Raw genomic sequence first — 26839 nt, 5'->3', positions numbered from 1 at the left:
GACATTGGCGACAAGACCAGCTTCTCACAGTTGTACCTTGTCAAACTCTACATTTGCTTTCATCTGGTAGAAGCATCTGAAGAGCTTGTCTGACCTGCAGTGTTTCTGCTTTCTTTCCAGGGTAAAGATGGCCCTCCAGGCCCACAGGGCCCACCAGGGCTGCCTGGACTTCCAGTGAGTGCAATTCAGCTCCTTCTAATTCAATACATTAAACTGTTCATAAACACGTAGGTTTAGGTATCACATAGGTATCACAGAGGTGATATTTTTGAGGTGCGTTGAAAGCTATGCATGATCTGTAATGGTATCTGTCATCTTGATGCTATGTCCTTGCTCCAGGAGAGTGTGCATGCTGCATTTGATCGTTTTAAAGCTAAATGTTAATTGCCATATGAATTGAGTCTGCTCCTCATCTGCCTTCTCATTGGAAGAAATAATTTAATGCAGAGCACAAAAATCAGCTAATAACTCCAGTGTATGGGCACAAAAATTCATAGACTGGAATACGGTCTTTATCTGAATCCACAGTCGAACTATTTCTTTTGCACTGACTCAAGTTCATCTTGGGCATACTCTTCTAGAAAATGTATTAGTACATTTTGGGTTTTTCTCATCTGTCTTAGGGATAGGGCCAGAGCTATTTCTAGTGTAAAGTAGCCTAGCTGAATGAAGATAATGGTATTATAATGATTTATAACAGCTGGTTTTAGAATCCTGATTTAAGATTGTTGGAGTGCTCACCTTGCTGAAAAGGAGGAAACCCCTTAGACTTGTCATATTAGAAAGGGAAATGGTTTATGCTGTTGCAGTGGTGTGGCAAGGAGAAGTTTATGGTCGAGCTATAGAAATAGGGTAGTTTTGGAGGGTTAGGCAAATTTAAGTATGCCATGATGAAGCAGAGCTGTCACTGGGAAACTCACCCTGACAAAACCCACAGCAATCTTCCATATTGACTTCTTCCTTATACCTTGTTTTGCATTTCATTTACAGGGCATTGCTGGGAATGATGGCAAGGATGGCAAGCCAGGATCTCTTGGGGAACCGGTAATGTAATTTAAAAGTGGTTTGCTAAGGCAATCAGAGCCTACATCCAGTTATTATTTTTGGAGCTGCCTATCTGTGGACTCTTTAGGGGGGGAGGGGAGCCTGTTTGCACATCTTCTTTTAACACCAGAAGGACTATATTGTCTTGAGCAATTTATGAGTCACACACTAGCAATCTTGAAAAGAAACTGGCTCCTTTTACATTTACAGCTACCATAAATAAACTAAAACTTAGTGATTCCACTTTTTACAACTACCGTAAATATTGCAGAGAAAGAAGGTTGTCTTGTAACATTAAACCTAGTGATCCATTTTTTTTAGGTAGAAGATTATGGGGCATTAAAAGTTTAGAGGAGGTGTCTTTAAAGAAGCCTCTTCTAGATTGCTCTGTGATAGTTCTGTTGTCCAGGATTTGAAGTTTTAAATTTTATTTTTGCTTCTTAAACTATACTTGCATTTACTGAGGGGATAAATCTGAGCCGTGAAGTTGTCAGCCAAAAGGAAATGTTAATAAACTGGACAGTGAATGTTATTCCTTGCAACTGTGTTTTTTATATAAAGAATGTGCTTCCAGTATCTGGCATTGCCATGCTTTTTCTGTGACTTGTCAAATGGGACTTAGTGGTTCTGGGAAGACCCAAGTTCCCGGTCATTAGGGCAACTGGTATGCGGAGCAGCACTTGTTACCGCAGCTGCAGACACTTGTGTGCTTGCATCAAAACACCTGGCTTCTATGTACAGGTACTGATTCTGTACGTTCTGAGTAGGTACTGGTGCAGTTCTGTGCATTACCTCTCCATACCCCTCTGACATTAAAGTACTGTAAAGATGCAGCAGTCTGGAGGTGTAAGCTGCCTTTGGACCTCAAAGGCTGCATTCATGACAGTGCAGGTGGGGGTATGTATGGTCACTCCTGTCCTCCTTGCATGCTTAAACTCCAGCATTCCTGGAGAAACCCTGGGCAATCAGAGTTCTCAGTGCTGTTACATATAAGGGAGAAGAGTGGGAAGGTTTCAACAGCAGAGGGATTGACCCGAGACTCTCACTAACATGTACATGATTGTTTCCCATAGGGAAAGCCTGGAGAACCAGGGCTCCCAGGCCAGGAGGGTGCCAGAGGCTTACCGGTAGGTGCTGCTCTGAAGGGTTCAATCCAGTCACTCTTCTGTACTGTAGTTGGGAAGCTTTTGTTCAGCAGGTGAAGTCCTTTGCTGGTGCAAACACATAACCAAAGTGCTGGCCTGTCTGAGGATTGTCATGGCATTGTGACTAAATAAATAAATAGTCAACAGAATTCAAACACGGGCATTTCCAAATGCTTCATGCTCGGAGAAGAGTAGGAACCTTATCTAGATGCTAAAGCACAATAACCTTATGTCACCCCTTTTAGCAGAAGGCATAATCACAGCTATAGCACATGTGTTCTGTTACATGTCCTCTTAAAGGATGGGAACAGTGAAATTTAGGACTAAATAACTTATTGGGTGGTCACACCAGGAACACACATACTACAATCTTGGTCTTGCAGCTTAAGGAGCAATGGAAAGCTCTTCCTGTGACATGGGCCTTCCTAATCACTCCCAGGGACATGGCAGCTCCATACTGACCAGTCCCCAGTAATCATAAGCAAAATTGTGAAGGTTATTAAGTAAACATTCAAGCCGGAGTTTCCTTAGTGTTTCATGCGTCAGGGTAATGGATAATTATTTATTTAATTCTTTTGTAGGGTTTCAAAGGACAAAGAGGCGACACAGGTCCCCCAGGTCCTCGAGTAAGTAATGTGTACCTCATGCACGACCCTTTGGAGAAAGATTGTGTGAATCGAAGTTGATCTTTCTGAAGCAATAGGTAAAAATGATGACAGGTCTGGTTTTAACGTGGCTGTTTTCAACTACAATTCCATGGGCCAGAGCCATGCCATAAAACCACAGGAGCTGTCTTTGTTCCCTCTGCTGAAGTTCTGATTCCAGGTAAGGTGAGGCAGCTGGTAGAGCTGAGTCCTCTGATACTCGCTTTGAGATAGCCCTTTGTGAGGAAGAGCTTGTGGAGGAAGTAAAGCTTGGAGGCTGTCATGAGATGATTGAGTTTTTGATCCTTGGAGAAACAAAGAGAGGGGTTAGTAAAACTGCCACCTTAGACTTCTGGAGGGCTAATCTGTTCAAAAGACCTGTTCAAAAGACTGATTAACATAATCCCTTGGGTGGCTGCCTTGAAGGATACGGGAGTCCAGGAAGGCTGGACATACTTCAAGAGCAAAGTCTGAAAGGCATAGGAGCGGCTGTTCCTGTGTGCTGAAAAACAAGCAGGAGGGGAAGGAGACCGGCCTGGCTAAACAGGGACATTTGGCTGGATCTCAATAACAAAAGGAGAATCTATCGCCTTTGGAAGAGGGGCCAGGTCTCTCATGAAAACTATAAACATGTAGTGAAGTTATGCAGGGAGAATATTAGGAGAGCCAAAGCACAGCTAGAGCTTAAATTGGCCACAGCTGTTAAGGGTAATAAAAAATGTTTCTATAAATTCATTAACAGCAAAAGGAGAATTATGGAAAATCTCCCTCTGTCAGTAGATGCAGAGGGAAACATGGTAACTAAGGATGAGGAAAAGGCTGAGGTGCTCAACACCTACTTTGCCTCACTCTTTAGCAGAGGAACTGCCTGTTCCCTGGACACCCAGCCTCATGAGCTGGGAGATGGGGAGGGGAAGCAGACTGGGGTCACTTGGGTGCACTTGGATGCACACAAGTCTGTGGGACCAGATGGGTTACACCCAAGGGTGAGGCAAAGAGTTGGCAGGTGTGCTCGCCAAGCCCCTTTCCATGATTTACCTGAAGTCATGGCTAACTGGGGAGGTCCCATTGGACTGGAGGGTGGCAAATGTGACACCCATCTACAAGAAAGGCAGAAAGGATGATCCAGGAAACTATAGATGTGTCAGTCTGACCTCGGAGCCAGGGGAGGTCATGGAACAGGTCATCTCGAGTGCCATTAAAAGTCATATCATGGACAACCAGGTGATCAGGCCCAGTCAGCTTGGGTTTATGAAAGGCAGGTCCTGCCTGACAAACCTGATCTCCTACTACAACAGGGCGACCTGCTTATTGGATGAGGGAAAGGCTGTGGATGTTGTTTACCTTGACTTTAGTAAGGTATTTGACACCGTTTCCCACAGCATTCTCCTGGTGAAACTGGCTGCTCATGACTTGGATGGGCACACGCTTCGCTGGGTAAAAAACTGTCTGGATGGCCGGGCCCAGAGAGTTGTGGTGAATGGAGTTAAATCCAGTTGGAGGCCGGGCTGGGTGTTGGGGCCACTCCTGTTTAACATCTTTATGGATGATCTAGACGAGAGGATCGAGGGCACCCTCAGTCAGTTTGCAGATGACACCCAGTTGGGTGGGAGTGTTGATCTGCTCGAGGGCAGGGAGGCTGCAGAGAGACCTGGACAGGCTGGAGCCATGGGCTGAGCCCAACTGGGGGAGTTTCACTGAGGGCAAATGCCGGGGGCTGCCCTTGGGCCACAACAACCCCCAGCAGCGCTACAGGCTTGGGGAGGAGTGGCTGGAGAGCTGCCAGTCAGAGAGGGACCTGGGGGGTGATTGACAGCCGGCTGAACAGGAGCCAGCAGTGTGCCCAGGGGGCCAAGAAGGCCAATGGCATCCTGGCTTGTGTCAGCACTGGTGTGGCCAGCAGGGACAGGGAAGGGATCTGAGCCCTGTGCTCGGCACTGGTGAGGCCGCCCCTCGATTCCTGGGTTCAGTTTTGGGCCCCTGACCCCAAAAAGGCCATTGAATGACTCGAGCGTGTCCAGAGAAGGGCAACGGAGCTGGGGCAGGGTCTGGAGCACAGGTCGTACGGGGAGTGGCTGAGGGAACTGGGGGGGTTTAGTCTGGAGAAGAGGAGGCTGAGGGGAGGCTCATCTCCCTCTACAGCTCCCTGACAGGAGGGTGCAGAGAGCTGGGGATGAGCCTCTTGAACCAAGTAATAAGCGACAGGACAAGAGGGAATGGCCTCAAGTTGTGCCAGGGAAGGTTTAGACTCGATCTGAGGAAGTTTTTCTTTGCAGAAGGGGTTGTTGGGCGTTGGAATGGGCTTCCCAGGGAGGTGGTGGAGTCCCCATCCCTGGAGGGGTTTAAGAGTCATGTCAACATAGCGCTGAGGGATCTGGTGGAGTTGGGAACTGTCAGTGTGAGGTTAATGGTTGGACTGGGTGATCTTCAAGGTCTTTTCCAACCTAGACGACTCTGTGATTATATGAAGTTTCAAGGATTCCTCTGTACCACATCCCTATGGTATGAATGGTGACATATAAGGTGAGGAATCCTACTGCATTTGTTAGACAAGTATCATCTCTCCTCTAAAAAATGCCTAAGAAATGCAAAATAATTTCTAGAACAAATCTTACAGAAATAAGAATAGAAAACGTCTCTAGCCCTTTGACTTACCTGCCTGTGGATCATAAAAAAAAGAACAGAAGTCCTACACGAAAAGTTAGTCTCCTCTGTTTTCTGAGGAATACAGTACAAAAAGCTTCCTAGTGTAGGAAGTGGAATACAAAACTGAATATCCTTCTGCCTAATTCTGGCTTTTTACAGAGAAATAAAATGGTCTCCTTGCAGGAGCTTAGCTGAAAAATCCAGTGCTGGAATTCTTAATCTCTTCCTCATTACGGTAGTTTCTGTGTCAGGAATAGGTTGGTGGTTTTCAGTGAGTGCACTAGCAGTAGCAAATATTCTGCTGGAAAGCAGTGCGTTGCCTTGTGCATCGCTTATAGAAGACACTTCTGAGTTATTATTACAAGCTGCATGCCACATATGATGAATGAGACTCTTGCTGGCTTTGAAAAAGTTTTCACTGAGCTCAGTCCAGTGTTGCAGAAACCCCATGCCACGTACAGTGGTCTTCCTGCTCTGTCTTTGACCTTGATCTGATTCTGCTTTCCTTTTTTGCTGAATTGCAGGGGGAGCCAGGTGTGACAGGTCCTGCTGGTCGTGAGGGGCCACCAGGGAAGGATGTAAGTGTACCGTTGTGAGCAGAAACTAATCTCCTTCTCCCTGACAAATGAAGATTTTAATTCACAGTGACCCTGACCTAAAACAGTTGCAGAAACTCCAGTAAAGGGTGAATTACTGCAGCGGTGCACTGGGAATGATTTGTGCAAAGATCATTTGGGTAACAAGGAATTTGAGGACTGTTGTCACTGCTCAGCTGCTGATGCTTAAATGTCAACTATATCTTTGGAAAAGCAGAGAAAGCTGCATTATTTGAATCCTGCATAGCCAGGAACCTGCTTTCTGCCACCCCTCTCCGAGCGGTGCTTCATTCTGCAGGTCCCACTGGGCCAGGTTCTGTCACACTTCTCCTGCAAAAGCTGTACCTTACTGCCTGCGTAGCTCCACTGAAATCAGTGAAATACCTATGGAATAAGACGCTGCTGCTCAGGGGAAAGAGAGATGGTAGAAACAGATCCTCTGACATTATTAGTGTCAAATGCAGTCACATAACAAAGTCCTGGGAGAGTGCAGCTGACGTGGGATCCTGCAGCAGACGCTGAGCAACAGAGCAAGCAGCTGATGTGCCATTGCCATGGGACCGGGGGAAGTGGCTTCTCATTTGCACCCCCTTTTATCACTGGAAAACCGCTGTGCTTTAAATGGTGCCCTACAAAGTAAAATGGAAGACAGACCTAAGGGAACCCCTCAGAGAAGACAGAAGCAGGTCTTAAGCCTCCCTCAAGAGAGAACAAAGTAGTCAGTTCTTGAGAAATACTAAGGAATATCTGTCCCTGAGAATTCCAGCTTTAAGACAACCTGATAGTAATGATTTCTGCCTGTAACCAGCTTCAGAAGGCTGGGTTTCCTCAAATGTACTTCTTTAATGCTGTTTCCCCCTAATATGTGACCAGTGTAGTTTAGTAGGAACATTTTAAAATGCTTGTTTGACTTGCCCTGTATCACTCACCAGAAAACTTTTCTTCATTTCAGGGTGATACTGGTCCCATAGGACCACAGGGCCCTCGAGGACTCCGAGGGCTGCCGGTGAGTTTTCTGTCCTGACAAGCCATTTCTGGAGGTACATTGTGTATAGTGGGAATATCCTGCAGTCCAGAACTCTGGTTTGGAAGAAGAGTCTTAAGCAAGATTCAGGTGATGTTTGATTAAAACACTTTGACTATTTTGAGAAAGACAAATCAGAATGATATTGCTAGAAACTGATGAAGACTTATAGTAGTGCAATGAAGTAATGGTGGCTGACTTGGTGGGAGGAACAGTTTAATCAATTCAACCAGCACCACAGTGTCAGAGGTGCTCATATGCCAGTCCTACTTCTGGCATCTCACTCGCTTCTCACGCGGCCTTAGTTTTCGAAAGTAGACAATAATTGCAGGTGCCCAGTTTGAGATATGTGGGGTCCAGTTGTGATACGATTCATTTTTGTCATGCTCTCTGTAATTTATTTATTTTTAAAGTATTATTTTAGAAAAAGTTTTAATTTAACACCTGTAGAGTTATATTACAATTTCAGAGGAGAAATGGCTATTTAGTTGACATTTCAGAAAGTGTTATTTGGGATGGCTGAGTAATTACTTTTTGTTAATTGCCTGGGTTTTTCAATTCTTTTAAAAATCAACCTTTTCCCAGTTTTAATGCAGATCTCTGTTGCTGAACCTAGGCACATTTTTAATATGTTGCAATGAATGATTTCTTTTCCTTCTCAGAAGACCTGCTAGTGAAACAGATTCTGCAACATGTTCCATAATCAGAGCAAAATGCTGATTCAGCCAGCAAAGCCAGGAGCTGGGGCAGCAGGTCCCTCTGAGCTGGGAGGGTAGGGGTTTAAATTAGTCTGCAGCAACATATGGAGAGCTGCTGTGTTTGCCTTGTAATTTATCTCATTATTCCTGTAATGCTGGCATCACTCGCTAACGTGTCATGCCCCTGCACAACACTAGAAATTAATAGAAATATATGAGGAATCAGAAATTATCATAACTCCAGGACATACTGTTATTTGGAGAAGAGATACTTGGGGGTTTGTATGTTGTAGGGCAAAACATCAGTTTCTCTTGTTCTTCTGCTTTGTTTCTTCTCTAATAAGGCGCATGAGGCGTGAATATTGCCAGTAAAAGGGCTGGTCTTTATGATCAGCTCCAACGCAGGAAAAAACATCTCTGCATGGAGTGTTGAGGTGAAAGAGAAGCAGGGTGCAGAATTTCATCTCACCAAACTTCAGTCAGTGTAGGTAGTCAGATCATCTACTTTGATAAGGAATGGTAGGAAACAGCTCCTTCTACAGGATGATTTGGCTCATTTGGTTTCAGGGAAGTATTAAATGCCTCAAGACTTTAGAACAAATGTTTCTCTCCATTGCCCAGAAAGGGGAAGTCTGAGAGATTAAAAAGTAGATGCCTGGCCTCTAGACCCTGATTCAGATGATAGCCCTGAGAAGAAGATGGTAGGTAGGCAGTAATTTGCAGGACCTACTTCAGTCAGCAGAGAGCGGGAGTTTTCTAACAAAGGAAGGTTGGGAGGGATCTGGCAATATCTTGTCAGCTAATGCAGAGCACTCTAACATTGATCACTGACTTGCCAAGAGGTGCTTCAAACATGGACTAAAGGGGCTTCTCTTACCACTAGTGACTTGGAGCAGCCATAGTAGGTGGCTCCATCCATCCCGGAGGATGCTCCATATGATGTGGATAAGGGTGAGGAAAAGGTGAAGGACAAGGAGTGCTGGTTTGGTCATCTTCAGACTAGGGGATGTGGGTCCACATCTCTCAGTTTTTGTCCTGAGATGGGGTCAGCCATGCAATCAGGGATGCAGAAGTTATGGGGTCAGTCGGGAATAAGAGATCCCTACTCTGCAGTCTGCCAAGAGAGGAGTTTGGACAGTGCTAAAGGAATCCCTGCTGGTGTAGCAGTAGGTGGACATTTTTAATTGTAGTATGCATTACTTCACTAACCTTTCTCCTTTTGACATAGGGTAAGAATGGATCGCCTGGATCTCCAGGAGAACCCGGCCCAGCAGGTAACCCAGTAAGTACCACAAAGGGAAACTCATGCAGCAAGCAGTCAAGTCAAGGAGAGGTGACTGATGAAGTGGAGATGGAGTGGATTATGTGTAACTGCTTACCATCCCTGAAGTTGCAGTGGCTGAAGACTGCTGATATGAAAATCACTGGCTGGCCCAACATTGGAGGCGTTGGCTAAGTTCCTGCAATTGAGCTGCTAGCTGGGTCATAATTTTTCCCAGCAAAAGTTAAGCGTTCACAGAAAAAGGAAATGATTGATTACCTGGTATGAAAAAAAGATTGGCATGCCTCATCTTCACCAGTATATTTAATTTTGCCAGGCAGAGACTGTGCAGCCAACAGAGAGTTGTCACAAGGGGAGGGCCTCGGGGAGTTGGCAGACTGCCATTGAGGAACAGCAGCAGCAGAAAAATCCTCCCCAGGCACTTGGGGAGAGAGCAGACAGTGGGCAGTAAACCAAGATCAGGAAGCAGAATGAAAACCCCCTGGGGCCCTCCTGTATGGAAGAACAGCATGGTAATGAAGAGCTGTAAGGAGGACAGTGAGGAGTTGTTGGTTGTTTTTTCTTTTTTCTTTTTTTTTTCTCCTCTGTTCTGTTCCTGAAAATCGCTCAGTGTTCAGCAAATCCATGTACCTTTGTTTCCAGTAGCATCTATTGCAATGCAGGGCTCTTCCCTCTCTTTGTCCAGCTAGACATTACAGCTTGCTGGGCTGTAAGATTCAGATAGAAACAAAAGCATAGCGGGAGAAATCTGAAAAATTGCAGCATGACTTCACTCTTCTTTATGGCCCTTGCAATGCCATAAAGGAACCTCAGCCTCTCCACAGATTTGTGCCCCGAGCATGTATTGCTTTGCTGCGGGGATGTCTCCTCCTGAATGGTCCAAGCCACACTTTTCTGCATGGGGAGGTGATAACTCTCAGATTACAAGTGGGGCAGGGGTGGTGCAGTCCCCACAGCCTTTCTGCAGTCAAGAATAAGTGCTACAGCTTTTTTCTTCTTGACATGAATTCTTACATTCCTGGGACTACTGCCATTGCTTCTTATCTCGTGGATCCCTGCTGTTGGCTTTTCAACCTTCATTTCTTCTTCTCATCACACCCACCCCTGTTCCCAATTCCTGTTACTGCTTTTTTGGCTTTCTCCGTATTCATCAGGCCACTGTGGCTTTAGGATACTCTGTGAGTGCCAAATGTGGGTTATTTTTTAATCATCATTGTGTTCTCACATTACCTAAACAGTCAGCTGGTGACCTGGGGACACACCACGCAGCTTCCTTCACGAACAGAGAACTACAGCAGTCTCTGCTCCAGAGGATTTAAAGTCCAAAAATAACATAAGAGATTGAAAAAGGATAAAGTCAGATGGATGAGAAAGGGGAAACAATGAGACAGTGTTGGTCAGCAGAACAGTCATTTCATCAGAATCCTTCTCTGTCATTAAAATGAATCCTTCTCCTTTCATAAAGTTTATTATGGGAAGTATTTCCTTGTGCTGTACACGAATCCATTTATTTCCAACCTTGTCTGGAAATGCAATAATTTCCTTCACAATGTAGTGTGACAAGCTAATATATTTCCATTTTGAAAAAAGGAGAAGCAAGAAAAGTTATCATGGCAATAAGGGTTTATTTTCCACCTTAACCATTGCTAACTTTTACACAAGGTAAAACCTGCCAGAAGGCTTCTCCTTTTGCATCTGCTGTTTGACAGTGCCCATCCCAATTCACAGGGCTTATGTTTAAGCTTTCAAACAGCAGTTCAGTCCAGCCCCTGAAATCTCCGGAGCTGACTGCACACCCCGATGCCATGTGTTTTGTGCCTGTCAGGTTCATTGGTGCTCACCTTACACAAAACGGGCTTAAAACGAAGATGAGTTTACTCTAACAAGAAAAAGGCATATGTTCTTACTTAGAAGGTAGGGGACAAAGTTGTGAAAGAGAAGGTTAAAATAAGAGTAAAAAAAAATATCAGAAGTGTACGTGAAATGACACTGTATCATGAATTGCCATTTAAGCTGCCCTGATCTGTAAGAAGAAGGGATAGTCTGGCAGAGTATCACAAGAGATAAGTAAAAGGCAGACATTTTTTAAATTGAATCAGGAAATAAAGGCAAAAGAGCAATTCAGTAGCTGTCTGTTGATAGTATTCTCAGCTTTGAGCAGTATGACCGCCTGCACTGTTTCCTTGTCGTTGCACTTCACAGCATTTCCACTCTGCAACACCACCTTATAAACCATGCAGTGCCAGAATAGCCACTGAACATACCTCCTGTCACTTCCATAATTGTCACTTCCTTTTCATCTTTTCACGGGGACCCCACACAACTTATTAATAATGCAAACATGGTGTTTGCAATCTCCTTGTCTAAATTACTATGTTCTTCCTTTCCTTGTCAGTTTTGGGAGTCCTGCTGCTACAGTGAAACTTCCCAGTTCCAATGTATCTGTAAATATAGATTTGTCCTACGAGGAGCGGCTGAGGGAACTGGGGGAGTTTAATCTGGGGAAGAGGAGGCTGAGGGGAGACCTCATCGCCCTCTACAGCTCCCTGAAAGGAGGGTGCAGAGAGGGGGGACGAGTCTCTTTAACCAAGTAATAAGTGGTAGGACAAGAGGTAATGGCCTGAAGTTGCGCCATGGAAGGGTTAGACTGGCTATTTGGAAGCATTTCTTTCCAGAAGGGGTTGTTGGGCGTTGGAATGGGCTGCCCAGGGAGGTGGTGGAGTCCCCATCCCTGGAGGTGTTCAAGAGTCGGGTCGACATAGCGCTGAGGGATCTGGTGGAGTTGGGAACTGTCAGTGGTAGATTAAGGGTTGGACTGGATGATCTTCAAACAAGTCCTTTCCAACCTAATTGATTCTATCATTCTGTAAATGCATGCTCTGGAAAAGAGTTGTTGGAGAAGGGGCTGCTAGTGTCTATCTCATTTCTGTCCTAAGGGTCCTAAAGGGAATAAAGGAGAAAATGGCAGCCCAGGACTCCCTGGCTTCATTGGACCCCGAGGACCACCTGTAAGTATGTCTGGGGATGGATTAGACCCACTAGTTACCTGCTTTTAAATGTTGGACTGAAGAAGATAGGACACAGTCATCTTTAATTAGGTAAAAGAATATAAGTAGGACATCTGACAGATCCAGAAGCCATACACTTTTCCTTCCAAAGGAAACTGTACTGCAAAAAGAACATTTTTTCTATGGACAAACATCCATCATCCCATTTGCTGAGCTGGTACCTGTCAGTCAGCCCTGATGATGAGTTCATTAATTGGACTGGTTCAATAGTCTTCTTAGCATGGGTATGGGATATTTAAGTTCTCAGAGTATATCTCTGTATGAACCGCAGAAGAGATAAGCAGGGAATTTTTAAGAGCTGATAATGATATAGCTATTTCTGATATTTGCTGTTCCAAGGAAAATTACTTTGTTACCAATAACAGAGGTACATCACAATTAAAACATTCATATATCTCCCGGAGTGATCTGAAATACTAACTACATGTATGAAACTATCACAGTGTTGAAATCCAGTATCTTTAGCTCTTCCAAGATGAGTAAAACATATTACATTCCACTGGGAGAATGGAAAAGGTGAATGTTAGGTAAATATTTTTGTTTCTAGCTCTGTTGTGAGTTAAAATGAGATTTTAAAGTTTTTCATGTGGATGTAGGAGAGCTGAAGCTTCCACAGTATGATTTTTATTATTTTTTTTTTTTTTAATGATTGGAAAGGGAGTTTCATGATGAGAAAAGGAAAAAGAAATATTTATCATCTGGAAAACTAATTTAAATCAGCAAACGTGATGGCCATTTAAAACTGAAGTGGCCCTAAGGAATACTTGAGTGAGTCTGATGCTGCCTAATTTGGAGCTGAAGTAATCACACACCTGTGATTAGTTACATTACTTATGCATACATGTATAGATGCTAAGAACTGGCGAAAATGTTACATGTGATTCCAGGTTATGGGAAATATATCACCTACATGCACACATTATAGATACAATCATGTGTATGGATTGTAAATGGACTATAAAGATTAATCTTTCCATTCATGACATGGGAAAGTGAGCAGAATTTTAGCAATAACTAGTTTAATTTTGTTTTGCTTTATCAGTGCATTTGAGAACTGCAGTGACATTTTTTTTCACTGAAATGCTAAAATGCAAAACTGTATTGCCTAATTATCACATTAGAGTATAGAAAAAAAGATCCTAATAGGGTGCTTGTTCAAATTGAGCTTATTTAGTGTATTTCTGAAATACAAGGCAACCTTTCAGGCTCCAACTTCCTTTATCAGTGGCTCTGTATCCATTATCTCAGCTGGTGTAATACAAGATGGTACCTCTACTTAAAAAAATCACTTATAACTTTAGACCATTATGGGTATAACATTGACACTGTTGTAGCTAAACCAGCCCAAGTGTACAAAGCTTTGTGAAATGTCTGTAAGAAAAAGGAATAAAATACATTGAAAGCAGGAACACCCTTTCAGTGAAACATCTGTCCTGCCTCAGCTCGTTTGTTAGAAATTACTTCCTGTTATTTACATTTACATCGTATGTTGCTTTACTAAAAATGCTTTCTAAATAGTAGGATGTGTCTTCCCAGGACTGACCCATAGCAGTATTATAAGGATAAATCATCCAAACCCACTGCTGTGTAGCGGAAAATGTGGGCTCTGAACAGAAAGCAAGACTTGTGGCTATTAGGTAGGGTCTTCCAATTCCTTGCAATGCAGTGCTAAATCCACTCTCTGTATCTCTCAGGGAGAACCAGGAGAGAAAGGTCCTCCCGGAAAAGGGGTAAGTTAAATTCCCAGTTGTTTCAAAGTAGGGCTGGTGTCTCTGGAAGAAAACATCAAGGATGCTACCTGGGTTGCAACAAATTGATTTTTTTTTTTTTTTCTGGAATTGTTCAGTGTTTGAGAGCAAACAGAGAGCTCTCAGGAATCTGTGGGACTGACAGGGGAATAAATTTTTCCCAGGTCACAAGAATCACTGCAAAGGCATGTGCTTTATTATTTGCTGTTATTATGGATAGCTCTTTAATGCTCACCCTTATTTTGTTGCAGGGTGCACCAGGAAAACCAGGTGAAATTGGCTCCAAAGGAGAGAGGGTAGGATGGAGAATATCACTGCTTATTTCATTACTTTGAAATAAAGAGAGATATTTTGAGTTAGGGGCTGAGGAAGGGGTCATTCAGAAGTAAAGCATGGCCTGTAGAGATCTGCCATCCTTCCCACACTCCCAGCCCTCTTAAATCTTTCTCTGTCAGTAATAATTTGTGGATCATTTGTAATGCACCAGATGTTGTATTCAGTAACTTTGCCAGCTCAGCTCTTTGTGTTTTGCTGTGCTTGGAAATCAGAAGTTTACCTCTTTTATTTTGTGATGGTAATGTCATTTTTTTCACTTAGGGAGAGCCTGGCATCAAAGGCGAAAAAGGCCCTCAAGGAGAAAAGGGTCCTCCAGGAGATCCTGGGATACCTGGTCATAAAGGCCATCCAGGACTGATGGGTCCCCACGGACCCCCAGGAGACACTGGGCAAGTTGGACCTCCCGGTCCTCCAGGTCAGCCAGGATTTCCAGGACCAAGGGTAAGATTGCCAGAGAAGGGTTTTGTATGGGGTTTTTACTGCCACAATGTGTGACCAGAAAAGTACCTAAGATTACAGTAAGGCTGATTGAAACCGGAGCAAGTGTGTGTTATAATGGGGAGGCAGTGTTGGGTTTATCTCTTAATATATACAAAGCAGAGATATAGCATATCTCAGGGAAGTGTTGGGGTGTTAGACTGAGCTTCAGGAGAGCTGAACAATCCAGAACTATAGCCAGGGTGGCAAGTCCCAACACCTTATAAAATCAGGTCACGTGACTGTGGCCATGGTCTAGAGTGTGAAAAAACTGATTTCTATAAGGGTGTTAATGCAGTGCATTTCATATGGAGGTCTTATGCCTTCCTCTGCTGCTGGTTGTTACGAGAGACAAAATGCTGAGCTGCGGAAAGGTCACTGCTCTGTTCCTGGAAATCCTGAAGTCAGCTCATCAGAATTCATTAAATCCTATTTTTGCTTATCTTTTTTTTTTTTTTTTTTTTTTCTTTCCCTAATGGGAAACAATCTCACTACTTAGAGTGCCTGAGGGTAATGTATGTAGAAAAACTACCAACGCTAGTGAAGCTGCTATGCTCATCCCAAGGATTAATTTGAGATTACCTTGGAGAGGAATAAACAGTGAAATAATCTCTGAGTTAAAAGCCGAGTAAATTTTAGACAAAGCATTTCTTTGCGTGTCTTGTCAACATAGAGATTTGATGAAATCCAGTGATGATTATGGAGACAATGACATTAATAGGGTTAAAACTTGAAAGGATAATTTTCAATCCTTCAAAGTGTGTTCCACAATCATGTTTACTTACTGGGATATTCACTAAGAGCCATCACAAATGGTTAGTACTTAATGAAAACATTGTTTCTTTTGTCACCAACAAACACATCTTTTTCCCATGAAAAATTTGTGTTGGGAAGAAGTCAGCAAATAGACCAACTCTGTACTTATCAGCAATGTTATTGGTTAAAATGGTAATGTCTCTTAGTTATTTAATAAAACCTGCATTTCTTAATGAAGAGTAACTTCTGCTTCAGAAGACCTCATGAGGTTTTTGTAAACATGGGGAACATAGACTACATCCTTGTATATTAAAAGGAAAGGTGTGAGGGAAAAGCAACACTTTCATGCAAATAGCTTATACAGAAAAGAACACAGTCTTTAGGCTGACCAGAAGTATTTTCAAAAGAGGCAGAAATTCAAAGAATAATTTTAGCCAAAAAAAATGGAAAGTGTATTTCAAGTGAAACATTTCACTTTATGATTTACATAGGAAAACATTTGATCTTACTTGTTCAAGTTTATTTTTTAAATCCAGCTACATTTTTGTATATTTGAGTTTATGCAACCACTTTTTTTATTCTTTTGGAAAGTGACACCCTAAAAAATTCTCCTTCCACTGGCCAAAAATGCTTTCATCATTTTTTCAGTTGCATCATCCACTGTTGTTCACATAGCTTTGAGTTTTGACAGCTGTTACAGCTGTTCAACAGCAACATCGCACAAAAGAGCTGAGAGATGGGGTGAAAGATACCGTCCCTTGGAGGCTGGGTAGGGGACCAAGGCCGGGCAGCCACATCCCCTGTCTCCCTTCAACAGCCTGAAATCAGGCAGAACCTTCTACTCGTTTGGAGGAATGAGTATCATATATGTAAACTGGCTTCTGTTCACTGAGATGGGGCCTGTTGGCAGGCGATGCACCCAGTATGAGTGTTTATAGCAAGTCTAGACACCCAGCTTAACTACCCTGGGGTCATGTGAAATGCTGAAAAAGGAGGTAGGCTTTTCGCTATGATCTACCAGGATAGCGATTTCTTCTGGTTTGATTTCTACTTCTTTTCCTGTGAGTGTATAGGAGGGAGATTTTCCCTAGGAAGGAGATGGGGACAGTGTCCCAACTCTGCCCTTTGACCAGGCTCCCTGCTTACATTGTTGAGGGCATGGCTGGCCAGCAGGTTGGGAACTGTGGATGTTTTGAGTCCCTTTACATTTTCTTTCAGCCCTGTGTATGCTGTAGATGATGAAATGCAACTCACTAAACCCTTTGGTTTAATTTGCACATCCCCTGTCTGTGATTATGCCTTGTTATTGCTGTGATTATTACTCTCTAGGGGGAACCTCCATCTCTAGAGACTTTGAGAAGGCTCATCCAAGAGGAGTTATCCAAGCAACTAGATGGTAAGTAATCAGCTCTGGGAAGCCAGAAGATATATCTGAGAGTATGAAGAATACTTCCCATAGCTGTGGTGGCTCCTGAAACTCTCCTGCTTATGAAAGGCAATGTTGCAACAAGCCTGCCTGGAAGGAGGAATATGTAAAATAAAATGTGCTTAGCAAGCTTTACCATTCCCCAAGCTTGATGATCCCAGCCACAGCACAGGGTCTTTCTCCCTTCTTCGACCAAAAGCCATTGCCTGTGGTAAGAAGCTCATGGCTTTTTGCTACCAAAATAACTTTGCTGTAGACTCATTCCTGCAGATACCTGGGGTGACATGGTAGCACAAGAGAAGACAGAAATTCAATCAGATTAATTTGGGGCCCTGGAAGAGAAAGTAATCAGAGTAGGATGTGAACTTTCCTTTGAGGTCCCAGCTGGAGAAGAAATGTTCCTGATTTCTGTCTGTGACATTTGATACTTACCAGTGTGAGAAGGGGTGGAGTGGTTGTGGGCTGCTGCTTCTCGGAAAGTACATGACTTGTAGACCACTAGTGACCCCAATCTACAGTGAAATGCAGAGCTGTAGTACTTCTCACACAGCTCTTGGAGCAGCTGACACATAGCTGCAGGCAATTTGCTCCATGCTAAAGATCATGGCTCAATGGAGTGATTTGGTTTAATGATTTGATTTACACACTCAGACTTCAAACTCCGTGCCAATCTAAAAGCATTCAAGAATTTGAATCAATGAAGAGAATTCTGTAGGTTGTTTTTGTGATGCTGAGTATGTCTTAAGAGCTCTCTAGGCTGTTCAGGATCTTAATATGGAAGTGGCAAGCAGTGTGCCTGCTTGGAAATCGGAGAATATGCTGATGCGGGGAGCTGCCTTAGTTACAGTTTCTGACTTCACAGCCAGAGATGGGTCCATTAGCTTTAACTCCACGTGTGTAACAACCCAGAACAAGAAAAGTAATCTTTCTCCCTACAGAACAGCCATGTAGCATCTTGTTCTGTGTAGCAGAAGCAGTGGGAAAAGGCTGCTTTTTTTTTCAGAGCAGCAATGATTCCAGTTTGACAGAAATCCACCAGCTGCACAGCTAAAGGAAGGGATATTTCAAATCCTTGGTGGACAAGAAGCAGAGGATGAGAGAAGTGCTTAGGATTAAGTACGAAGTTTAAAAGTCTAAAGCTGCTGAGAAATTAGGTTTAAGTAATTTAGAGAGGGTTGGAGAGTCATCATTATGGCTTATGAGGAAGGATTGCGTAGGGACAACAAATGGCTGGCCCTGAAAAATTGATCTTTGGCAATACTTGGACTTTACTAGGCCACTGGTTCTGTCTCTCCATCTCTTGAAGCACTGACCTTCTAGTCTAACAAACCCATTTCCTTCTCTTCTCAGCAAAGTTAGCCTATCTCCTGGCTCAGATACAGCCTGCACATGTAAAAGCATCCCACGGCAGACCAGGACCTCCTGGTCCCCCTGGGAAGGAAGGACTCCCGGGAAGGACTGGCCCTCCAGGAGAGCCTGGCCGGCCTGGACAGACTGGGTCTGAAGGGCCACCTGGACCTATTGGTCCCAAAGGTGAGTGAAACTTTGTGTGTTTGGGCAGTCCAGTAAAGGGATGTGTCTACCACACATTTTCGTCCACCTCTCCTGTTAGTAGCATCTAAGTGGTCCGCAAAATGAAAGTGTTAGAAGCAGCCTCGGTCTGTTGAACCAGAGGTGATAAATGTGACCAGCAATTGTTGGTGTGTTCCATCTCTGAGCAGAATTGGAATGGGGTGAGTCTTCATGCCTACATAACGTCCCATCTCAGAGGATTGACCACAATTAGTAACTGGTTTTAGTAAATATATTAGCCTCAATGCAGCTGAAAGACCTATGGTAGCATTCTTTAGTTCTGTAGATCATGCTCATCAGTTCATCATTTTTCTTTCCCTCTTTACAGGAGAAAGAGGAGCAAAGGGTGAGAAAGGAGACACTGGTGTTGGCCAGCGAGGGGAAATAGGTCCTCCAGGAATTCCAGGTGTGTTTATTCAGAACACCCCACAAACCACATCACTCAGAGCCACTACAAGGACACAAGTCTCAGTCATATTAGATAGACAATCATGATAACACAAATACAGCATACACAATTTCTGTAGAAAGCGGCCCAAAGGGAATAAATATATCAGTAGCATCATATCTAGCCATCTTTGTTTCCTCAGCCTGATGGACAGGTATAATGAGCCCTCTCACATCTAGGTTAATTGACATTTGGGACTAGTCCAAAGTGAAGCTTTAATTACTAGATACACTGTGAAGTATCCTATCTGCCCTTGCCAGAATTTTGTTGGGACCAAGCTGAACCCAGAGGTACAGGCAGCTTCAGATACTATGAAAGGTCATATCAACACCTGTGCTTCAGACATACAGCTTGTGCTTTACCTTTGCTGACAAAAAAACCCCAGAAAATATATTTTGTTACTAATTTGCAATTAGGAGCCATTGATCAGCTTTGCCTTTACCCTGCTTTGTTGTGGGGGGAAACTATGGGAAGCCTTCATAAGTCTTGGTCTGCATTTGGCATATTGACCCTGCATTGCCTTAAAATAGCAATGGACCCACTATGCTTCGTTTGAATGAGTTATCTCCCAAAGCTGGCTCTTACCTGAAGCTTTCCCATCCTCACCTCCTCTCTCTGAGGGCTATGTGCCATTAGTTGGCTCGTGCAGCTGCACAACTTCAACATGGTGATAAAGAGCAGCCATAGCAGTGTTGTACAGCCCAAGGATGCTGTAGGGGGTGGAAATCTTCTTTCAGAGGAGAAACTCTTGTCACCTCCTTGTAGGTATATGCTAGCCAGACACAAATCTGTTGAAACTGATTGCATCCAGTTTGGCAGCAGAGCCATCTCCTGTGATGTTACACTGCTGAATACTACCCCCTGGGGGTGTCACTCACCGAGAGCATTTTGTTTTTATTTTAGGCCTCCCAGGGGAGCCTGGCTATGCCAAAGATGGGATGCCAGGACCACCCGGCCCTCCAGGCGAAGCTGGTGTGCCTGGTCAGACGGGTCCACAGGGACCTCCGGGAGCCAACGGACAGTGTGACCCCTCTCAGTGTGCTTACTATGCAAGCCTGGCTGCCAGACCCGCCAACGTCAAAGGGCCCTAGCATGCAGGGACTGTTCCCAGACTTGTTTTTAAAACTTGAATCACACCTGCCCAGAGCTCTCAGATGTCTTCAACTGTGTTTCTTTCATGGGAGGCCCTCTAAAGCCAACAAATGCTGCCGGTCGGTCAGATTATTTTTATGAATTATAATAATTATTATTATTATTATTATCTTTGATGTGATATGTGAATTTGTTTTTGTTTTCTCTAACATCAGGGCATATTACAACATTAAAAATAAGTATTTTTTTTCTTCTTTTCAAGAGCATACAGTATTGATGCATTGTGTAGCTGTTTATGCAAAACCATTCCGATGCCAAAATTTTTGTCTGTTATCTGGTTAATTTTTTCCAAAGCATTACCCCTCACCCTTGAAATTGAAATAAAATCCTGCACTGTGCAGCCCGGGGCATTAACTCTGAGACACAGGCTGATCACAGGATTGTTAGTGCTATTTGTATCCACAGGGAGGGGAGGAAGGCAAAGCCATGCCAAAGTGGGGCTAGAGGTCTCCAGCATGTTCAACTCACAATGGACAAACAGCTATGAGCAGCCAATGTGTGTTTTCCAGAAATTCCCTATTAAAGTTAACGTTCTTCTCCCCATAAATAAATCTGTATGCTATAGGAGCTACCTTTTATGGGACCATGTGGGATCTCACAATAAAGCCTGAAGAGACTGTAGAGATGATCCAAACCTCCTCACTGCTGCCTGTGCAAGAACTTCAGTACTTGGAGGGTTTGGTTCTACCAGATGGAGCTTAACTTCCTTCTGTCAGGGAGATGCCTCTGCGAAAAAGCCACGATGCTTTCCTCTGTCAGCTCAGGGATGCCAAATACCCTTTTCATTGTCAGCACACACACAGCTCCCTACCATCTCTTCACCCAAAAGTCATCCAGAGCAGCATAGAAAATCACCTGACATTAAAAATCTCAGCAAGCCAAGTGTGACCCAACTTCACCATTTTGGATGATCCGCTACGATTATAACATGGCAGCGTCGTGTTTTAGAGGGTATGTGAGAAGTCGCAGGCTGGTCTAGAAGAGGGTTGAATGAATGACCCTGATGAAAGGGTCAGAACAAGGGTCAGAACAAAGAAGTCTTCAGAAACCCAGAGGAAATATTATTTGAGGGTGAAAACAAAAAGTCAGACACTGACCCTTTTCCCTTATCAGCTAATTGCCAAAATCAACTTGAGTCTGCAAAGAGAAAGTAAATAGGGGATGGAGTCTGAAAAGACATTCACAATAGGCCATGTATGAGTTTATCCCTCTGACCAAGACAATCCCACCCACAAAAGTGCAGAACTGAGAGGTGATAAGGCCTCAGATGTATGTGCCAGCCAGCAAAGCAGCTGCATTTTCCAAACTCTTCTGCACAAAGCAGTTTGTACTGAGAGATCGAAGCAATGAACCTGACACAGGCACTAAGCACTGAATGTGTTTGGAAATCTCATCAGGTCTTTTGGAGACAGGAAAGAGGCACCATGCCCTGCTGGCACGTTCACCGTATGGCATGATGCTTCCAAGCAGGCTAAGCTGAGGATAAGCCACAGCTGTGTCTAACCACCCCACTTCAGACCCCACCGCTAAAGCCTAGAGATAACCATTTGCCAGCCTTAGAGTCTTTTTCTTACCCAGTAGCAGATAAAATTTGCCTCTGTTTTACTGAAAAATGAAATTAATTAACATGTTCATATGCCAGGGTTAAACAAAGTCTTTACTGTGTAGCTCTCAGTGGTGCTATTTTTGCTATTTCCTGTGCAAATAAACTCTTTGATTTGATTTTACTGTGTTTCTTGCTATGGAAAGACCACTCAAAGTGAAAATATCATGAAGTGAAAAGCTTACCACTTCTAAGTAACTCTCAAGGGTATATCTGTTACTGTACTGCATCTTAGGTTAGCTTGCTATATTTTGGTATCAAGCAAGCATGTTGATCACATTCTATTTAATATCCCCATTTTTCCTAGTCCAGGCTGAGTGATATTGCATCCTTCCAGTGGTGAGGCAGAACATGATTTCTATGCAAGAGATAGATACCTTTCAACATGGCATGAGACATGGTTTTGTATAACTGTGATGGCAATCAACAGGTTTTATGGAGGTCAAACATGTTAACTAGGCCATATTAAAGTTCTGCTCGAGGGTAGGGAGGCTCTGCAGAGAGACCTGGACAGGCTGGAGCCATGGGCTGAGCCCAACTGGGGGAGTTTCACTGAGGGCAAATGCCGGGGGCTGCCCTTGGGCCACAACAACCCCCAGCAGCGCTACAGGCTTGGGGAGGAGTGGCTGGAGAGCTGCCAGTCAGAGAGGGACCTGGGGGGTGATTGACAGCCGGCTGAACAGGAGCCAGCAGTGTGCCCAGGGGGCCAAGGAGGCCAATGGCATCCTGGCTTGTGTCAGCAATAGCGTGGCCAGCAGGGACAGGGAAGGGATCTGAGCCCTGTGCTCGGCACTGGTGAGGCCGCCTCTCGATTCCTGTGTTCAGTTTTGGGCCCCTCACCCGAAAAAGGCCATTGAATGACTCGAGCGTGTCCAGAGAAGGGCAACGGAGCTGGTGCAGGGTCTGGAGCACAGGTCGTACAGGGAGCGGCTGAGGGAACTGGGGCGGTTTAGTCTGGAGAAGAGGAGGCTGAGGGGAGACCTCATCGCCCTCTACAGCTCCCTGAAAGGAGGGTGCAGAGAGCTGGGGATGAGTCTCTTTAACCAAGTAATAAGCGACAGGACAAGAGGGAATGGCCTCAAGTTGCACCAGAGAAGGTTTAGACTCGATATGAGGAAGCATTTCTTTCCAGAAGGGGCTGTTGGGCGTTGGAATGGGCTGCCCAGGGAGGTGGTGGAGTCCCCATCCCTGGAGGGGTTTAAGAGTCATGTCGACATAGCGCTGAGGGATCTGGTGTAGCTGGGAACTGTCAGTGCTAGGTGAATGGTTGGACTGGAGGATCTTCAAGGTCCTTTCCAACCTCATTGATTCTGTGATTCTGTGATATTTAATTCCTGTCATGATGGTGACTCCTCAGCCTCTCTAGACTCTCATCACATGTTTCTGCATGTGACGTGTGTGGCATAGACTTCAATGCACTCTGGTGCATCATGAGAAGGGCAGATACATAATGATGTTCTGTTAAATAAATTTCAGGGTCTTTCACCCCTGTGAGATCATGGAATCAGAGAATCATAGAATATTGGAAAGGACCTTTAAAGTTCATCTAGTCCAATCCCCAGTAGATGAGGTGGTGCAGTGGTATCTAGTTGAAGGAGGTCTAGGGGTATTTTTTGGATAATCCTTTTCATTGAATGTCTGTTGGAGCCATTGCCAAGAGTCTGTGTTAGGAACATGAGGGACACACCTGTGACTTAAACAGCAATTAAAAGAGCTACATGGGTTAGGCACAGACTACAGCTCCGCAACTTCACCGAGAAAAGGGGATGCAGCCTAATTCCCTTTGCTCTCGTATATTCCCTAGCATATGGCTGGCTGTTCAGTCTGTTCCTGGAGACACCCCAGACTCTCTCTGTGCCCTCAATTCAGCAGGTTCTATTTGCCTGCTTTTTCTTAAATCTTGTTTTCTCTCCAGCCAGTCAAATGACATTTACCAAGCATAATCTGTCGCTAGTGAGAGCAGCACGAGACACATGCTGCAGGCCCGGATCAAGACTTGTGTTTATAGCCACCCAGTTTCTATGTGTATAGTCATCAGAGGGACTTCTGTAGCTGCCACAGAAGCAAGCTGGATGTGACTATGTCTAAAAAGTCACCTGTGATAAAATGTAAGAAAGGAGAGTGTATTTGCAGGTTTTCTGCCCTGCAAGCTCAGTCACCAGAAGCTGCAACAGCGTTTGCCTCAGTCTGTTCATGGGTATTTGCAGTCTTTGGGAAGGTGGCCTGAGATTCCTTTCCAAATGAGGTCTGCCATCTGGGCAGACAGTGAACCTGCAAGCACAGCCCTGGGCATGGTCAGAAGCTGCCTTCCAGAAAAGGCAGGTGCCTCTGTGCCTGAGCAGGTGATGGTGTGTGCTGGAAGGTGACAAGCAGACGTGTGTTATCTGTCCAGCATCTTGCAAGGTGACCATGCAGGCAGGCAGGAGGTGCAGGTAGGGCAGAGGCAGTGCTGACGGCCTCTCCCCTAACCGCTCCTGAGTCAGGGAAGGCTGTGGCTTTTTGCATCACGATGTTCCTGTCTGCAACAAAGTGGTTGGTACATCTCCATAAAGTCCGTTCACTGAGTCTGAGTTTTAAACCCAGGAAAACGTTGGTATTTTTGTTGCTTTTTTTTTTTTTTTTGACTGGTCCTGTGGTAAAAGAGGATATGCTGTTAAAATTGCATTAGAGACCCAGACAATGTATTATTTACAATGTATTTTTTACATATTCAAAAGGTGCTAATAACACCTGAGTTTCGTGGCACCACTGTGGGTTGTTTTTTGTTTTAGTTTTAAATCAAGCATGTAAATTATTGCAATTACAGCAAACAGACCATTATTACATTAAAATTTTTGCCTTTAAAATAAATAAATTAAAAAACAAAACAACTGGATGGATTGGGGAAAATATTTCTATGTGTTAAATTATTTAACAATTTATATTTTTTTTCTAAACAGATTTAATTTTGAATTAGCTGCTTCTTGGAAGCTGTAGCAGGGAATGGATTATTTCCCTTCTTTGCCACTTGTGAGTGGCTCTTCTCAGTGCAGTCTTGTGATGCTGTTTTTCTGAGCGGGCCTTTTCCCACCTCTTGTTTTTAATATGGAATAATCAAACTCTGTAAAGGTGCTCTGCTTTACATGTTTAATTAGAGATGTGTAATCACAGCAAGGCTACTCTGTTCAAGACTCAATCAAATGTGTGTGGTTTTTTCCAGATAGAAAATGAAAATGCTGTAGCAGCTAAACCCAAGCTCTCTGCTCTGATCACATAACTGGCTGGGAGATGAGCACAGCTTCTATATTCTGGGCAATTTAAAAAAAGTAATAATTAAATCTATTTACAAAAATAGAGCTTACTGATGTCTTAATCTTTTAATATGGAAGTTGGCCAAGCTCTGCCTTGCTATCGATTGCATTTTGGCAGTCTCTGGATCAGGACTTGCTGCCTAGGCATGGCTGAATATCACCATCCAACAATGTTTTGAGTGCCAGAGACACTGACAAGGAACTGGCAGATAAGATGTAGGACCTATGGGAGTCTTCCCAGATGATGTAAGATGCTAATGTCTGGGTACCGGAATCCCATGCTCAGTCTCTCACAGTGGGATTCAGAGTCAAACTGTGGCACGTGCACTTTGGTGGCTCCAGTGTGACCTGTGGAGCCTGGAGAGCGATTCAGATCATCCTGAAGTAGTCAGCTGAAGCACTCTGGGCTTAACTAGGTCTTCATGGATAACAGATCTGGTAGCTGTCTTCACCTTCTACCATTACTGACTCATGTTCCTGTACAGTCCTTGTGCCAGGGAATAACAAGAAAATTTTCTTAGAATTACTGCAGTAACTCAACAGTAATGACATAGACTAAGAAAACCTGACACTACCACCTTTCAGCCTCTGTGAACTGGAGTCCAGTGCTGCTGAGGGTTAAGGCTGCTGCTGCATGGCTTGGGGAGGAAGAGCAGCACAGGGACAAAACCAGCCTGGGCGTGAAGGCAGGCTCTGGCCCCGATACGCAGCCCTGCTTAGGGGTAAGCATCCATCAGAGACCATGAGGAGTCCTCCTTGCTTCTGTCTGCAGATCCAGAGCTGCTGGGGGAAGAGTCTCTGCATCAGCCACCCAATTGCCTCCTGCATCCAAATTTCAGCACCTCTCTGAAGTCCTCAGGGTGATAAGGGTCCATCAGAGTCTGGACTGTCCTTTCAACACCTTTGTAAATGGTGTAGTTGAATTAAGAAAATAAAGCCTGTTTATCTTCATCAGTCTGGATTAAACCTGGAAGTCACAACATATATTTTGGCCCACTGACTTGTGAAATGGAAAAAAACTGATTGGAAAAGCATGAAGACATGATGAACGGGAGACTGGTTTTCAGAGTTGCTTTACAAAGCAGATTTTTGCTGTAAGGGCTAACTTCTGAATACCTTGCATAGTCTGACTCAAGAATATCGAGGCTGACAATATTATTTTTGGAGTTTGTCTGAACTGAGAATGAGAATATCCTGCTGAGTCTCTAGGGAGATCATGTGTTGATAATACGGGCTCCCGTTATTTTACATTTTGGATCATGGACGTTATGTGGAAAGCACAAGGGGACAATTTGACAGAGGGACATTAATCTTACTCTGACATTCCTGATGTGACAGCGATCAGCATCAGGAAGAAGGATGTCCTGCAAGATGAAGCAGAAGAGCATCTGCCACCTTGGTAAAGGAAGACCCGGGGTCAAACACCAGGTGTGAAAAATTTCAGCAAGAGAACAGCATCCAACATCACAAAAACCTCTCTCTGACCATGGCTTTGGCTCTGCAGGACATGCTGTCTGAAAGACTTAGGTTTTGATTTGAAGAGATAAGCATTTTTAAGCAGAAGGCAGCACACATGGCAATTCAGTTTATTTCACAGGACAGACGTATTTGACAATGTGTTCTTAGAAACACATTTTTACCCTTAGTAATGTGGGGGATGGCTTCTGTCCAAGTCTGAAATGACTCTCATTGAAATAATTTCTTCATCACTTTCTTGATGGGAGCTGAGTTTAACTTTAAGACTTATTTTTATAGTTAATTGTGAGGTCTGTCATTTCTGGTAAGCAATTTTACCTTACAGATTAAAATCTCTATTTTTCTGATGTACATATATTTCAAAGTTATTGTACCCATTCTTACTTAGGAACAACTATTAGACTACCT

The 26839-nt window shown here is 44.0% G+C and overlaps 1 protein-coding gene across 1 annotated transcript in view; it reads left to right on the top strand.

Annotated features, from left to right (window-relative positions):
- The window catches only part of COL22A1 (collagen type XXII alpha 1 chain), a 244421-nt gene extending 223940 nt beyond the window's left edge, over positions 1 to 20481 (top strand). Inside the window, exons 51-65 of the mRNA XM_026843424.1 lie at positions 121 to 174; positions 991 to 1044; positions 2118 to 2171; positions 2771 to 2815; positions 6004 to 6057; positions 7028 to 7081; positions 9026 to 9079; positions 12016 to 12087; positions 13842 to 13877; positions 14147 to 14191; positions 14493 to 14672; positions 16794 to 16860; positions 18241 to 18423; positions 18791 to 18868; positions 19814 to 20481. Coding sequence (XP_026699225.1) covers positions 121 to 174; positions 991 to 1044; positions 2118 to 2171; positions 2771 to 2815; positions 6004 to 6057; positions 7028 to 7081; positions 9026 to 9079; positions 12016 to 12087; positions 13842 to 13877; positions 14147 to 14191; positions 14493 to 14672; positions 16794 to 16860; positions 18241 to 18423; positions 18791 to 18868; positions 19814 to 20001 — 1218 coding nt within the window. The 3' untranslated portion in view covers positions 20002 to 20481. The remainder of the gene's footprint in view (positions 1 to 120; positions 175 to 990; positions 1045 to 2117; positions 2172 to 2770; positions 2816 to 6003; positions 6058 to 7027; positions 7082 to 9025; positions 9080 to 12015; positions 12088 to 13841; positions 13878 to 14146; positions 14192 to 14492; positions 14673 to 16793; positions 16861 to 18240; positions 18424 to 18790; positions 18869 to 19813) is intronic.
- Positions 20482 to 26839: the final 6358 nt, after the last annotated feature.

The sequence above is a fragment of the Athene cunicularia genome (genome assembly GCF_003259725.1).
Source record: "Athene cunicularia isolate RWA chromosome 2 unlocalized genomic scaffold, athCun1 chr2_part1, whole genome shotgun sequence".
NCBI classification, from domain to species: Eukaryota; Metazoa; Chordata; class Aves; order Strigiformes; family Strigidae; genus Athene; species Athene cunicularia.
The sequence above is the reverse complement of the archived record's forward strand: the minus strand, read 5'-3'. Positions and strand labels throughout refer to the sequence as shown.